This window comes from Penaeus japonicus, unplaced genomic scaffold (assembly GCF_977035675.1).
Source record: "Penaeus japonicus unplaced genomic scaffold, GWHDUDI00000001_assembly GWHDUDI00000025, whole genome shotgun sequence".
Lineage (NCBI taxonomy): Eukaryota > Metazoa > Arthropoda > Malacostraca > Decapoda > Penaeidae > Penaeus > Penaeus japonicus.
Window position 1 is genome coordinate 12,930,575 of NW_028234427.1, and position 17,500 is coordinate 12,948,074.

Consider the following 17,500-nt stretch of genomic DNA (forward strand, 5'->3'; position numbering starts at 1 on the left):
CGAGTTGAGAAAGAACACTAATGGCAAATGAATAGTGCATGCTTGCATATCTGCCATTGGCCTCCGTGCCTGTTGGAGCTCCATCAATGACCAGTGGATCTACGAACCTCTACTTATATTCAGACAAGACAGGGCCCCTTGACATTTCTGGTGATTTATCGTTGGGAAATGTTTTTCGGTTACGTCTGTCAGAATATACATGTATTTGCTGGGTTTGTTTGTCTGCTCGAACGTATAATGTAGACACTTTGGCAATCGCTATGGAGTGCTTTCAGGTTAGACCTCTGTGACTGTGGACCTTTTATCACAGATGGAAATAGAAAGCCACCGTGGGTCTCTGCTAAACATTTACTCTGTGAATAATTGATTTATCCCTTTAGAAAACTTGAAATGGAAACGATAAATGCAGCTCTTGCATACCTAAAAGACACTCATACTGAATTTAGTCATGCTCAGGTGAAGACGTGCATGTTCTGTAACTATATTAAGTAGGAAGCCAGAAAAGGATTTTTATATTTTCAAGTACCATTATAGAGATGTTGATGTGTTGATTGCAAACATGAAACTATTTTTTTTTGTGTGGATTGAACGAAAATAAAGAGAAATAACTCTTTAGTGCATTTCTGAGTCAGATTGTAAGACGATGCGATTTTTATGGGTTAAAGGTTGCTTCCTCGATATAAAACATTTGTTCCCTTACCAAGTCCATCGTATCTCATATTGGATAATCTTCATATTTTCCGTTTGCATTACTGAAGGATTGTAGAGTTGCCTATCTATGGCTTATCAAACTGTCTTTTATATATATATATTTATATATATAAGATTCCTGCATGTGCATTTAGATCAAACTTTTTTTTAGTAACTGTTCAAATTAGAACCATACCAACAGAATGGAAAGTGAGGTGATGACTATGAAGAACATGTAAAACTACACTGTCTGTAATAAATAGGTGGCCTTTTTGCTTCATGCTATGGCAGTATCTGTAGTATCTTATCTATAGTATCTGGAGTATTTTATCAACAGTATCTACAGTATCTTATAGCATCTAAATAGATTGTAGCTTGTTGGCCTTTGCTATAACATGATGTGAGGAGGATGCAGCATTACTCACTTTGATCCTTTTTCAGAACAAGTTCTCATAATTATATCGGCTGCGTTTATCCAAATTCACTTTAAATTTGCGGTGATCTGTGATCTGGAAAGCCTACAATCTGAAGTCCAAGCCTAATGGTAGCACAGTGCCAAGAGAGCGCCATGGTCTTCCATCATGTATATCAATGATTAAAAGTAGTAAATAAAAAGGGGATAGGGTGACAGGGCTCCATTAGGAGCAGCTAAGTAATAAATAACTTTTTGTATTTTACAAAATCTAAATGATATATATGTCATAAATACTAAAGTAAAGGAACACATATGCAGTTTATAGTTGATAATACAATGATTATAAATGAATGCCTAGCTCAAAAGTCTGAACGTTTGCTTCATGCCTAAATAAATTGTTTTTAAGTAAATTAGGTTTTATTTGTGAAATACATCTTCTTAATCTTGCTGTTTTCAATTTGAAGCATAAGAAAAAAGAGGAAAAAAGTTAGAATATGTATATTAGAAGGGAGGGGGGCTAAGAATCCACCTGGAAGCCAAGGGGGTACCAGCTGGAAAAGTTTGGGAATCTCTGATGTATATTCTGGCAAGGGAGAACTAAGACTGGTTCCTTTGACAAGAAATTGCCACGTAGGTCTATGAGTTTTGTCTCGCTAGAATATATGTGGAGGTCATTGAATCTTTGCTAGAGTGCCCTGGGACTAGAAGGTAGAGGCAGATGTGTTAGTGTAGTACATATTATTACACTGCCATAATAAAAGGTTAATGATGAGGGCATATAGCTAATACAGCTTGCGATTGGTATACTGAATGCTTATACAATATGATTAAGAGGGAACTTTATCATATTGTATGGCTTGCTATCCTGAAGGCACCTGCAGAGGATATTAGACAGCTCAGTAAGAAGGATCAGTTAACACTACTTATCCTTATTAGACAAAGTATTGAAAATAGGAAATTACTAAATTAATAGATATACAGAGCATCATGTAAAGGAACTTTTTAAAGGCCTTTGTAATATAGATAGTATTTATAGCTGTATATATATCTTGGTATATTATAATCTTATGGCAACTATGTAGGAGTCAAGTGCATGGGCTGTCAAATTGAGTCTTTTTCCTTTTTATTATATTGGCTGTGTTCTTTACATCTTTGATGAAAGACCCACAATCTCAAGTTTATCGTGATGCTGATGCAGTTTTACATTATCGATGCAGGAGCGACACAAGCAAAGGCCAACATATATTGATTCTGGCAAAAAATAGCATGGGCTGATTCCTTATTCTTTGATAAATTGCCAGGAAGGTCTGCAAGCTGTATTATGCCAGAATATACATGGTGGATATTTCTTGGCTATTGCTAAAATGTTGATAAGTGCTGTTACTGCACCAATCAGCAGGAACTGATTGGGATGTACCTATAAGCAGTTGCTGGGATGGCAATTAAACTATTATTATTATTATTATTAATATTATTATTATTATTATTATTATTATTATTATTATTATATTTTAATTTTAGAATAGCCAGTTTTCCTCAGCTTTAACCCTGCAGTGATGGGCATTTTCATGGCATAGGACCACTTTCCTACTGTATACTTCCTTTTGTTGAATTACAAGCTTTTTATTCCTTCATTTATGATGATCTGTTATGCCAAATGCTAATTAGTATGACGTTGCTAGTATATAGACTTATATTGCATACCTTAGGTATTGAAAATAATCTTAAGATTCCCAATCCAGGCTGATCATCTTCAGATATTGCCCATTTTGTAATGGTTAGGTATAGTATTATGGGAGGTGTAAATGAATGTTTTTTGAGGACAATTTTTTTCCTCCCCACATTCTAAAAAGTGTTCCAAGATATCAGGAAGTGAAACTTACAGAATTGACAAAATAGCTACCCAGTACCATACTCAAGTCACCAAATTACAGAAGCATATTTATGCTAGAATATGTGTGCCCTCCTGACAACAAAGCTTGCAGAGAGATGTCAGTCTTGCTTTGATAATTACAGATTTATCAGTTTTAGGAAATGAGCAATATAACTGTTCTAATATTTTTGTTGCTTTAAAAATCTTACCAGTAGTTTATTTTAGCTCGGCTAGCCTACTCATAGTTGATTTTTTTTTACTTGGATCATTGGTTCGACTCTTTTAACCCTTTCCCGACGGGGCATATGCTACGCGAAAACCCCTATGCCATTGCAATATTGCATTGGAAACGTCACACTGGCATGACGCCCTGGCATCGGGAATTTAGCTATGTCACACGAGTGTGACGCACCGTTGTCATAGGGTTAATATTAGTATTCTTCCACATAGTCTTTCAGTTTTGGTAATTTAAGCCTTTCAAGTTAATTATTTTGTTCTAGAATCAAGAGGATGCTAAGAAGAGACCATCAATAGTTCATAAATTCAAAGCTGCATACCAATGTATCAAATCTACAGAGGAACTTGATAGGGACATGCATTAGGTGTCAGTTGAGCACAGACGTCCCTGTATAGAGATCAAATTGGTGATTCAGGGTTTCATATTGGCTCTCTTCTTGGTTGAGCAACTTTCTTCACCATTAGCTGACTCATGGTAGCATTGTGCTCGCTGATGTGCGGTTGATTATTGTCCTCACTGCATCAGTTTGATTTGAAGTGTGGAGAACGTGCAGGCGAGAGATCCTAGTTAGAAGTCTTTGAAAAGTATGGTTAGTACCATTTTGTGATAAATGGTAATTATTAACTTTGTGTGTGTCTTGTTTTACTTATTTAGTTTGATTTTGATTACTGGATGTATTTTTGTGGGAGGCTGTTAAAAGATTGGTTAATATAGGACAGTGAGAAGGTAGACAAAAGTAAAGAAGGGTCTAAATCTTGGATGGTCTGAAGGTAGACAAAATTAGAGAATAACTTTGTAAAGGAACTGAAAAACTACTTGCTGTATTCTTAATTAATCTCTAGAAATGAAGGACAGTGTTGTGATATTGATGTTCTGAGGCTAAATCCATACACCCACTATGTGGTAAAGTTCTCATCAAAAGATGTGGTTCAAGGGAATGATGTACAGGCTGAGTTTAAGTTTAGATCCTAAATTTGGTTTGGTTTTGTTTTGCTTGACTTTGGTTAGGTTGGGTTACAGTACATTGGATTACATTACATTATGTTGTACTATGATGTATTATATTGTATTATATTATATTATATTATATTATATTATATTATATTATATTATATATGATATATTATAATGTGTTATGTTATATTATATTATATTACATTACATTAGATATTATATTAAGTTAGGTTGTTAGCTTAAGTAAAAGGGACTTAATGATAACAGTTGCCAGAAGTTATTAATGGAAAGTGCTTTGCCTTACCACATAAAAAAATATGCATTTGTTCAGATGTTAGTCATTATGTCTTTCTTTGTATAGATTGCTATTTCTTTTGCATATTCTTTTTATTGTAGAAAAATGAAGACCCTATTGTATGGCCAGGAACACATATTTTTTTTTATGGGATATCTGAGTTGTTAAACATATTGAGATGTGTGTATGTGGAGTTAAGAGTGGAGACTAAGAGATGCTCAGGCATAAAAAATGTATTGTTGTTTATTATGCTGATGTTTCATTGTAGTGTTTGTTACCAATTCCATTCCAGATTCAAATTGTTTCGATTAATTGAAGTCACTGAATCGTTAAAGAACCAATCTTTGGTTATGATGAATATGAGAAATAGTTAATAAATGTCTCATAAATTATTATGATATACGAAATACAACATTTGATTTTTTCTTTCATGAATAAGGTTCAGTCTCATATTGGAAGTTTTAAATCAAGTATAAATGGTCTCTACTATTTTGTATAACTTACACCTGGTTGTTTTCGGTACTTTGAAAAGGAAGTGTATTCATTGCAGAATTGGTGAATGAAATTAAAAGCATTTGAAAAGGAGCATAATTTATGTTTATTTTTACAAATCTGGTGTTGTTTTGATCTGTCATGTTAGATGATAAAGTGACTGTGATTCAGCTAACGAATATCTTCCACCTTTGCAGGGAAAACAGAGGATGTGGGTGATGTAGGGGCAGCCGACCCAAAGGAGAGCATGGCAACAGCTGGGGCGGAAGAGGCTACGAGCCAAGACCTGGCTGAAGTGCGGCAGGAGGAGCTGCCCACCACAGAGTGTGCAGCACTTGGTGGTTCTCAGGACCTGAAGAAGGAGCCTCCTCTAGTGCCTTCTGTACCTCCTGTCTCCTCACCTCAGTCACAGACACAAATGGAGAATAGAAACTTAGTTAATTCAACCATAGTGCCAACATTAGATGACAGTGCAGGGGAACCTATTGTTGTGGGATTGCCTGATCTCCTTCCTGTCTCGCAGGGGAGTGAACAGAGAAGTAGCACAGTGGGTAGCACGTGTGAGGTTGTTGAACCTAGAAGTCCAGAGTTGTTAGGAACTGAAAATGAAGACGTAAACAAAGACAGCAAATGTCAGGTGGACACTAGTGGTGCTAATGGAGAATCAGGCAAGGAAGAGTCAGTGCTGCCTTCAATGGGCATTCTTCCAGATGTAGAAGAAATGCCTCCACAGGCCACCTCATCCCAACAGCAAGAGGCCTCCCCTCCTTCTGGTACTCAGAGCTCGGAAAACCGCAGCCCTGAGCCGCACCCTCTCGATCCGTCTGAAGTGGTGCACAAAATCAAGAAGATCAAGTGGCAGGACATAGAGGTGCCAATCATCACACAGAACAACAATGGTCCCTGTCCTCTGCTTGCCATAGTAAATGTTATGTTGTTGAAGGTATGTAAGGTATAATCTATTTGAATAACTGGAAATAATGACTTGTGAACTAGCTATGTGTAACAAAAGAGAAGCTGATCATAGTTTAACATCAGTTGAACAGGATTTCTATTCCAGACTTGAGTCATTCTTATAGAATGTTATAGAGGTCAGGAATATCTTCATTGTTTTTTGCTGGTACCAGTATCTCAGTCTAGGAGTATTGAGTTCATTTTGGCAAAACTTTGTGAAAAGGCCTTGAAATTATTAGTTATCTTTTTGGATGTATGAACATTTGATAGGAGAAATGAAATGTGACTTCCCAAAACAGTTCAATTTTATCTTTGATGCAGAGGATACTTATGTGTTGTGAGCAGAGTTATATATACAGAACTTGCAATCAGACGAGACCTTTTATATTGAGACATTTCTTATTTAGATTAGAAATTCTAAAATTAAAGTAAACATAGCCCTCCTTTTCTCATATTTAGCCTGTTGATTCTGATACATGCTATATCCAGTGTTGCTTTTGTTTTATCTTTTTATGTAGATGATTTAAAAAGCAGTCACTTAACAAGCCTACTTTCTAGTTGATTTAGACCTACTTGCTAATAGTTTACTCCAGTTCTTGAATTTTGGGAAATAATGTGTTTATATTTATCATTTGTATTATTGTTGTTGATTTTATAGAAATAATGATAAAGGTAGTATGGAAGATAATGATTGTAACAATGATAATTGTAGTAGAAATGATTTTTTTTCTCAAGGAGAATTTAAGGAATGGGTAAACAGGTGAGATCAGATAAGCCTACTAATATAGAGAAATTGATAAAACAAAACCATAGTAGAAAATGCTTGTCCCCCAAGTATCAAAGAGTTCATTTCTTTTTGTGCATGCTTGCCTATATTCCCTTCTGGAAATTTGCTTTAGCACCAGGAAGATGACATGCAGGCACCTAGGATTATAGCATATGGAAAGCCACCTTATCCAAAAATGAGTTGATCTACCATTTTCTTCCCCAATTATCCCTCTATCTAGAGTGCGAGTCAGGACTACAAAATGTACATTGAAATAAGGCTAAAAGAAACTGTTCATTTTTTTCCTTATAGAAGTGTTTATACTGTATATGTAAAATAGAATGTGATATTTTTCTCTACATTCTGTAAGAGGTAGGATTTTAAGACAGATACCTTGCAGTACATTTTCAAACAAAATCTGTCTTGCTTCCTGAGATTTGCATATATAAAGATTAGAAGCCTTTAAAGAGTTGTTTAAGAATGCAGGGTTAAAAATCAGAAGCTTTTGAAATTAACCTGATAATGCCGGCCAGGGTGGTTTTACCTCCATCTAGACACAACACAGGGTATTTCAAAATGTGTATGCCTAGTGCCTTGGACTATTTGTCTGCTGAAGCAGCAGCCAGCCAATAGTCGCACAATCAGCGGGTGTGCTGGCCATACATAAAGGCATGACAGGGTTTCCATGGCGGGAAGTGCTACCACCACATGATGTGATATCACGTCATCTGTTGTTAATGAGTTTAAAAAATGTTTTTCTTGCCTTTAACCCATTCGCGCCGGTTGACGTGCTGACACGTGGTCGAAAAAAGCCCCGGACCCGGGTGACGTCCTGGCACGTGCTACATTTTCGGCCCGCGCGCCGGGAGGCCAGTAGCGACGTGCTGAAACGTCCGCATTAGAATGATAGATTATTCTTAGTACAATTCGATTTTCATACTTGATTTGTCTTAGCTACTTTAGTTTATCCTTCTAAATAGTAGAAAATGGGATATAACGTAATATGAATGACGTCTCAGGTACATACGTAATATTGATTACGGCATGGTGATTTCTGTTTCTGATTTGTTGAATATGATGATCTGAGTCGAAAGACTATCGTAAAATCAATTGTAATTGGCCGAGGAATAAAAAAAAAAAAAAAAAAAAATTATATAACATCTTTTTGTTGCCCCACTAAAAGAAAATGACACTTGAAAAAACATTGCTGTTACTTGCATTCACTTGTATGCACATGTATGGTTGTTCATATTCTCTTTCTTTTCGTTTAGGAAGAAAAAAAAAATTGAAAAAAAAAACTATGTTTGTTACCTCACTAGAAGAATGCTTCCACTTCCCATTGGTATTACAACATAGGAGTAAAGAATATGGAAAAAGTTCAATAGAATAACACTAAAAAAACAGTGCTATAACATCTTTTTCGACTGATATACCTCCTCTGAACATAGCACTACTTTCTACACATGATTACACTTTAGACGCAATCACGCAAACCATAAGGATAGGGTGGGTGAAAAACGCTCTGCGAGCGTCAGAGCGACCGCGCGCAGCGGGAAAACACCCCGGCACGAACGGTTGCGCGCTTGAAATCTTCCCGGCGTTATCGGGAGTAGGCGAAATTCCGCCCCGGCGTGAATGGGTTAACCCATTCGTGCTGGTTAATGTGCTGACACGTTTTGTGTTTTTTGCGTCAGACGCCGGGGACGAGGTATCAGGGCAAGGCCGGCGCTCGGGGTGAGCGAGCTTGCAGCCTAGGCTCGCGGCTTGTGCATCCGAGAATCTCGAGGTGTTAGGCTTATGCGTTCAAAAACCCCGGCATTGTGACCATGCAAAGCTGGAACTGCCCCGGCGTGAATGGGCTAAAAAATGAAGCTTGCTATGTTATGATCCGAAGTGCCTTTTATACTAACCTGGTACTTTACTCCATTTTCTTAATCATTTACATGTTAATAATACTTCAATTTGTATGTGTTTGTTAACCCGTTCCCGACGGGGCCAATCCGGCTTAAATAGACCAAAATTCCGGGACTCTTGAATGCATAAGCCTAACGCGTCGGGATTCTCGGCCGCACTAGCCGCGAGCCAGCGCTGCGCGCTGGCTCCTCCCGCGCCCCGGGATAGACAAAGTAACGCGTCCCCGTCGTGTCGCCCAAAAACCACTAGACGTGTTATCTTGTCATCCGTCGTTAACGGGTTAAGGTAAGACAATGGATATTATTCCTTGTCTTTTTTCTTTATTTTTCTAAGAACTGATATGGAACACATTTTTCTCTGCAGGGCCAAATTACACTTCCAACTGACCGTACAGAGATAACTGGCGGAGAGCTGGTGCTGATGGTTGGCAATGCCTTGTTTGACCTGCCTCGCAACTCTCTACCTTTAGAGATGAGGAGACATCTAGAGCAGAATACAGAGGATGCCATCAGTATATTGCACAAGCTGTTAACAGGCCTTGATGTGAATATTAAGTTTTCGGGGTAAGTATTACTTGCTATCTTTTAATTTGGGTATTATCTGTATAGTGAATGGTATACATTTAGAGAAAATGCAAGGTGCAACAGATTTTTTATTAATGATTTTGCATACATGTGTAATTAATGAATATTTATAGATTAAACAGTATTTTGCTTTATGAAAATACTTTTGAAAGTAGTATAAGCTCTCAATAGGGCTGTGTGCAAGATTTTTAACATATAGAATGACATAATGCAGTAAAACCATAGTTGCAACTTTGACCTAATAGCATTGGATAAGTGACAGTGGCAAGTGAGAGTGTCATCCTTCTTTTTTGTTTTTATCAGAGTACGAGATTTTGAATTTACGGGTGAGCTGTGTGTGTTTGACCTGTTGGGCATCATGCTGTACCATGGTTGGGTTGTGGATCCCTCCAGTGAGGTCTCCCCTGTCATCACTGACCTCTCTTATAATCAGCTGACCAATAATATCTTTGCTTGGAGGGAAGAGGCAGTCAAGAACAACAATAATGACCTGCTTGTGAAAGGTTAGAGAAAGGAATGTTATATTTGTGTCGCTATACCTATATATATTGATTTATATTTTTGTTTATGCGTATGTATCTGTGTAAACAAAGCAGCAGGGGTCTTTTTACTTTGTTTCCTTGAGGCCTGAGGAAACGCTATAGTGAAAAGGCCTTTAGTATATGTATGTGTTTTCCTGTTTTCCTTCCTTGTTTTGTTTACAGTCTGTATCCATAGTCATATATGTATTAGTCTATATTTTTATCTATGTCTATGTATGGTTATAAAGATCTACTTTCCTTTTTTGTGTGTATTATATATTAACCCTCTCTGGACGGGTGGTACACCACGGGTACCGCGCATTCAAGGCATGTTCGCAGGGTGATGTTATACGGCGTTGTTTATTTAACTGATTTAGGCCTATGCCTTCGAGAGCCCCGACATTGTAACGTGCAAGGCTGGAATGCCCCCGTCATGAGTGGGTTAAAAGAAATTTTATTGTCATCTTTAAACAAATGATTATTTGATTTTGTGAAATTGAAATTTAGGTGAATTACAATGCATTTGTGAAAATGTTAAAGAATGGAATCAAAAAAGAAAAAATATAGACTTGGACCACACCATAGGCTAAATTAATTTTCTCAATGATGGAGGGCAAGGCACAACACTTGATTATACTTTGAATGTTTTTCTTCAAAATTTCAATAAGGTATGTAAGTGATTTATTCCACACTACAGGGTGCAATTGGATTCTGCATGGGTTCATGATATTAGCTAATGAATGCGGACTGGAGACTGTAAGGGAGAACTTTGGAATGGAGGGAAGAGTTGATTTTTGGATTTCTAGTAAAGATGGGACTGGTAACACTTTATTCACAGATTGTGGTTTGAATTTGTCTGCCCCTTTTATTAGTTTTATATCTCTTCTTGTTCTAGCACTCCAAAATTATGTTAATTTGTAAATGTGAAAAATATGTAATTTTTTGTCACTTTCATGAGAGAAATAAGTCAAAACAACTGTATGAATAAAAAGAGATCAGACCTATCTTCCTTGGCAAAAAAATATGGACCTGAACAAGGTCAAGTCAAATGAAATATTTGGATATAAAAGATTACTTTCTCAATTTTTTCTTTTGTCATCTAAATTGAATGTTAACTAAATGCTGGTGATAATAAAACTATATACAATAATTAGGTGCAATAAAATAAAATATTCATATCATATTGATAATGCTGTACTAAATAAGTCATTCACCCTTTTTGTGTTGGGTCTTTATCTTACCTTCCTCCATTAAATTTTTTTTGAGTGATGAAGACATTCACAAATTCTGTGGTTTGGATCTTTCTACTTTTTCCATTTTCATAGTCATGCTTATGTTATAGATGTCCAATTTTTTTTTGCAATATTGTATAATTAAAGAACATGTTTTTTCATATAACTTACTCTTTTGAGAAAAGCAAGTGAAAAATCGAGAAAGTGGAATGAACATATATTCTTGGCTATTGTGTCTCTGAGTGTAACTGAGACCTTTTTTTTCCAGATTTTCAATTTTTTGGGGGAAATGGGGATCTTTACTCATTTATTCTTACCTGAGGTAGATTTCAGTTTATAGAAATAGTCATAGAACCTGTTTTTTGATTGTCATAATTAAGAAAAGAATAAAAAGTGCTCAGTACATATTTCACTTCTTGAGAGGCCCTCTTTGGGTACCTCTAAATACACATTAAAGGAAATAAAATTCTTTGAAACTGCAATTTTAGCTAAATAGAGAGTTGATAGTTTCCATATGTTTTACTGAAGATGCAGTGTGTAAACTGTCAGTATACTGAAAGAAAGTTAATAAAGATATATTATTTATGATAATTGATAGACAGAACGATTTTCCTGAAAACCATTGCAAAACTCGGGCTTAGGATGACTTTAGAAAGGCGTAGCTCTAAAACTAGCACCATGACAGACACAAGACTTTATGATAGCACTTTTCTTTTATGCATTATCATGTACAAGAAAGCCTAATCCTGACTTACAGTTGTGACATCCATTGGCAACAAGTTATGGAAATAAAAATTACTAACTTATGAAATATGGAACTGCTGGTAAGACTTTTTCTTTGGTATATTCTGTGTAATCATATGTAATATGATTATAATTATAACATTATTATCTCTTTAGATATGACTGATTTCTTTTATTTTTTTTGGGCAGATCTTTAAGCCTTTCTAACTAGCTTTTGCCCTGACAAGATTAGTATAAAAAGATATTGATATATCCTCACTTATTAACCCATTGATGGGGACAACTACAGGCCTCTATAGTCTTGTTTTATTATTATTATTATTTTTTTTTACACATTGATGATCCCAAAAGTACTTAGTCACTAGGCACTTAGTCAGTTAAAAGACCTGCTGGACCTCACAGGTTAACCCATTCCTTTTTTTTTCGGAAAGTGGTTTTGATAACTATTACTTTTATCATTATTACTAATATTATTGATATTAATAATTATTTTATTGTATCATTAACAATAATAATAGTAATAAAAATTATTATTTTTTCATAAAAAATACAAGGAATGAGGGAGGTTTGCTTATTAACTCCTTGGAAAGTAAGTGTTTATGATCATCAGTGTTTAAGATAAAAAGAAAGATAAAACAAAGCCAAATGGCACAGTGCTTGTATACCTAAACTCCTGGCATCAAAAGGCTGATAGACTGAAGCCCAAACAGAATGATTATACATGGTTCTCTGTATTCTATTTCACAGCAATGTTGTGTGAAGAGTTTATGGCAAACAGTGGATCGCAGCTTACTATCCACGGCTTATTTGAACTCGGGTCGGCTTTGCAACGGGAGGAGATTGCGGTCCTCTTTAGGAACAACCACTTCTCAACCATATATAAGAGAGGGGTAAATATTCATTAGCTTAAGGCAGAGACATCTTCAGTAATTTCAGGTCAATCATGTTGGGAAGTTGCGTGCAGTCAAAATATTTGAGAAGCAATTAATTTTTATCATTATTTTAAACTGTGGGTCAGTTCTGTTTATCGTTTTCAGTATCAATATTTTTATTGTTATGAATTTTGTTACTGTTATTTTTTGTAATTATTATGATTATTAATATGATTTTTGGTTTTCCTACCTTGCCAAGTGTCTAATTAATTTTATATTTCATACAATCTTTGCAGGACCAGTTGTACCAGCTCCTGACCGACCAAGGATTCCTCCATGAGAACGTGGTGTGGGAAACACTCAATGACGTTGATGCCACTTTCTCTGAATTTGTGAACGGCAATTTCCAGCCTATCCCCCCTGTACCTGAGTCAACTCCTTCCTCTGAAGCTGCTCAGAACATGACCATGCAGCAGCAGATCAACTCAGAGTAAGTGGAGAGTGTGCAGTGGTTACTACCGGGGGCGAAATGTGTGGGACGATGTGTTTATTTGTCATCTTGTGTGCTTAATGGCTAGAGAATGTTTCTTTTTTTTTTTTTTTAATGTGTTCTCTCTATCTGTTGTGATCCCCCTAAAGGACAGTGAAGTTCAGAGATTCGTTTGCATGTATATTGGAAGAGTTTGAGTGTGAGTGTGAGTGTAAATGTAAGTGTAAGTGTAAGTGTAAGACTGAGAGTGAATGTGAGAGTGAATGTGAGAGTGAATGTGAGAGTGGATGTGAGAGTGGATGTGAGAGTGGATGTTAGAGTGGATGTGAGAGTGGATGTGAGAGTGAGAGTAAGAGTGAGCGTGAGTGTGAGCGTGAGTGTGAGCGTGAGTGTGAGCGTGAGTGTGAGCGTGAGTGTGAGCGTGAGTGTGAGCGTGAGTGTGAGCGTGAGTGTGAGCGTGAGTGTGAGTGTGAGTGTGAGTGTGAGTGAGTCTGCGCATGGAACCATCTATGTGTGAAGACACGATCCCTGAAAAAATGGGGAAATTTTTTTTTTTAACGTAGGTTAGAAATAATTTTTACTGAACTTAACATACTGGAAGTGTAAGAATGTCGAGCATAGCTGTAGTGCAGGCTTGCTTACATTATTACTACAAGCACATACTCATGAATGAAATGGGAATAGAACATGTAGTAGGATGAAGCTGGAAAAAATAAGAAGCTGTGTCTCAAACTTCACATTTAATGGAAGAAGCTTGTACTCCCCTCTCACCAGTATCTACCACTCATTCCCGCACACTTCTAATTCTCTCATGTGCATGTGATCGGTTGTAGGCTTACCGTCAATTTTAGAAGTAATTTCAATCACTCAGTCTGGCTCTTTCTTGGTCACGGCTCGCTGATCTCATAACCTTGTGCTTCTGACATGCTGTTTTCCTTTTCCTTAAGCACTGGACCTTCTTCTAATTTTATATTGTCTCCTTGGTGGAGCTTTCCATGTACTAAAAGCATGGAGACGAGGCAGTTGGATCTACTATATATATTGAGGCAGTAAAATAATTGTACCATTGCAGTTGGAGTAAGATAAAAACAGTTGTAACAAATGTAGTCCTTAACCCATTCACGCCGAATGATGTGATATCTCATCTTGGGAATATTTTGCTCCTGTCACATCACAATCTCTCCCTCTTTTACATAGTTACATATGTATTTACTCATTGCAGTTGCATTTGTATTGAAAAATATGTAAAATACTACAAAATCACCCCATAGAATTCGAGTGGGGAAAAGATGCTCTGAGAGGCACAGTGCGTCATTGCGTCAGGAGATATCCTGCGGCTGGAGGCTGCTCATGCTTGTTATTTTCCTGGTGGGATCGATATTAGGCAAATAATCTTCCTGACACGAATGGGTTAAATTGGCAGACTCATGAATTAGTAGTACTATGAACAGATTTGAATTCATGGTTTCTGCATTATGTGTTATGCAGGAAAGCAATTATTTAAAGGTCAGAAACATCCGAAGTTGATTAATCACCTAAACACCACTAGGCTTTGAGCATGTCTGTTCCCCCACCTGCATTTAGAGTGTGATATTTCAAGTTTCACCACGGCCTGTTTTTGTCTTTGGCATTTCAAGAGCTTGAATTTACACGGCAAATTAAGATACATTTCATTTCCATATATCATACAGATTTTTAAAAAATATCGCAGTTACTCCTCACAGTTGAAAAATATTGCCATGAACCCCTCAAATATGAAGGAAAGTTAGATTAATCTACCATGCACATAATACACAAGCATATCAAACATGCAAATATTTCACAAATAAAACAAGAAAAAGAATATGTGGTGAGAGATAAGAATGGAATGAAGGGGGGGTTGCCTGCATGTAATGTGCCATCCAATACGAGAATTATTATTTTATCTTCTCTGTTTCCTTAACCCACACAGGACGGGTGGTACAGCATGTGTACCGCGCATTCAAAAGCCCAGTTGCCGGGCGGCACAGTATTGTGCCAGCCATTCAATTGATTTAGGCCTAATAATTCGGACGCCCCGGCATTTGGACATTCAAGGCTAGAATTCCCCCGTCGGGGATGGGTTAACAAGAAAAAGATAAAGAATAAAAGAGACAGGGAACCAGACTGTCTGATTGGCCGAGGTGGAGGTTGGCCTTTAGGGTGATATGAAAAAATCCTGCCAATTTTTTATAGGCCTTTTATGATTGTGGCGAATAGGATGCCACAATCATAGCAGATAGGACTTCACTGGTTGATACACAATTTGTTAATTTCTTGAAATTGCTCCTTTGATTAACCCTATGGTGATGGTGTGTGTTATGACCGAACTAGTAGCATTGGCTAAAAATTAGAGGACGGGGAAAGTGTTCTCTCTGCCCTCCGGGCAACACAAACTACCCTAAATGGTATTAAGCTGACTATGGAACCCTGTAGCTCTGAAGCTAGTGCTATTATAGCCATAATACTTCATGACTGTGTGTGCACTTCAACTGTGAGCAGATGCTGTTGCAGCGTCACATATTTCATTGACACCTGATGTTAAACACTTTTCGCCACGTCACATATATGGAGGTAATTGATAGTAAAATGCTAGTAAAAATAATAGTAAAATGATAGTAAAGCTCATTGTGAAAGGGTTAACCTAATAAATAAATATTTAAGTTTTCTGGATCACCCATCCATTTGCAAGTTTTAAGTTTTTAGAAACTGGAAAAATAAAGGGATAAACAAAATTCTTTACATCATTACAGCACTGTAGAAGTAATAAATTGGGCCAGTAAAAAATGCCATATCTTGAACATTATAAACTGTAATATTGATGTTGCTTCCACTGCTCTGTGGAAACAACACCAAATTATAGCTTGGAATGATAGCAGCAATAGCTCTGAATGAAATGCCATGAAGTTTAAAGACTTATGGCATATGATGCTTGTTACAGTTACTTGCTCATCACCAAACAATTTGTCACAGTTGTCTAGCTAAGTACTAAAAATGATTTATTATGTTTAGATTTATGAAAAAAAAGGGAAGAGTATCTATCTTGACATTACTGTTGGGAAAACATGTGGTCTGAGTTTAAGAAAGTTAGTATGCAGGGATTCCACCTGTTGAAAGTGGAGCTGTCTGCTTTTTTACATAATTATGTCCCTAATTAGGAGTTTATAGAGATTAGAATTCGGTTTTAGATTATAAAATGTTCTTGAACATTATTAGTTTTTTTTTTAACCCATTGCAGATGGGGGATAGGTTCATTAGCCTTTTCTCCAGGAGGGGTTTTATTTCAAAGGCAGCTTCAGACAACATACATTGACTTCTCCCATTCCATTTTAGTCATTCACTGTAAAACATGTCATATCACAGGCTCTTTCAGTGCTGCAGTTGACTGAAATTGTAGTATGTGATCCATGCCAGCTCATTATTTTCTTTATACTCAATGTGATTGAAGTATTGCTGTGTATGGGAGGACAAAAAGCAACTTTATTTTTTCATATTCATGTACACTCATGAATGAATATGAAACATATAACCATCCACAATGAAGATAACATAGGGAAGAGGAAGGAAACCTGTGCTTATGACTGTGAGTGCGACAGTAAAAGGCATCCCTACTGGCACAGGGGCACATTTTAGACACTGGGCATGGATTGAGTCACCTTCCTTTTCTCTTTCTGCTTGCATGTCCTTCATGAGTAGTACTTTAGAGCAAGAGTTCAGTAACTTGCTGTGTGCCATTGCTCTATAAAGATAGTTCTTGCTAGAGACCGTGGATGGGTGCCATTCAAGGCTGTCTCTCCTGCTGGTGCTAGAAGAAAGTGGTGCTATCTAGGTTTTCGATGTTAGGTTTGCTTGATATTATGGTAATTATAGTAATGATAACTGCAATAATCGTCCTTACTCACTCCTTACTCATAACACAATAAAATATACAGTGATCCAAAATCCCTGAACATCATGTATGTCATGACACCTGTCATCAGGCCAAAGTTGCCGCGTCATGTATGTCATGACACCCATACACAATGGGTTAATCTAAACTATGGCAGTTCAATTTACTTTTGAAAGAGTTTGAGTATGATTTGAAAAAAGAAGGGCTTTACAGCTGTTTTACCTCCCATTTTTTCTCCTAAAAGCTCAAATTGGATGTTCAGAAAAGGAAAATTATTTTTTTTATCTTGAGATAAAAAAAAAAACAGCTGAATCAGTGGCCTGATTTGGACATTCCATATCAGCTTATTATGTTGTACACTCATTGCAATAGAACCTTCATATTTATTTTTTGAGGAATAATTTTTTTTTATACTTTTTTCTGTTTCTTTTAGGAAAGTAAGAAAGATGAAATTGCCATTGAAAATGATTAAAGGGATGATTGCAGTCACTAAGCATAATCTTGGTAGTCTCTTCCCATTCTTACAGTACTGGTGACTGTCTGAATCTTTTGCCAGGTG

The 17,500-nt window shown here is 36.7% G+C and overlaps 1 protein-coding gene across 7 annotated transcripts in view; it reads left to right on the forward strand.

The window, feature by feature from the left end:
• LOC122260107 (ubiquitin carboxyl-terminal hydrolase MINDY-1) overlaps positions 1–17,500 on the forward strand; it is a 28,287-nt gene that overhangs the window by 1,297 nt on the left and 9,490 nt on the right. For 5 of the 7 annotated variants that reach the window (XM_043027218.2, XM_043027222.2, XM_043027219.2 and 2 more), the window contains exons 2-6: positions 5,155–5,900; positions 8,955–9,154; positions 9,479–9,678; positions 12,420–12,562; positions 12,841–13,034. In XM_043027218.2, coding sequence (XP_042883152.1) covers positions 5,155–5,900; positions 8,955–9,154; positions 9,479–9,678; positions 12,420–12,562; positions 12,841–13,034 — 1,483 coding nt within the window. Of the gene's footprint in view, positions 1–3,462; positions 3,806–5,154; positions 5,901–8,954; positions 9,155–9,478; positions 9,679–12,419; positions 12,563–12,840; positions 13,039–17,500 lie in introns of those variants that run through there. The other 2 variants (XM_086551355.1, XM_086551356.1) reach the window with 2 other exon arrangements.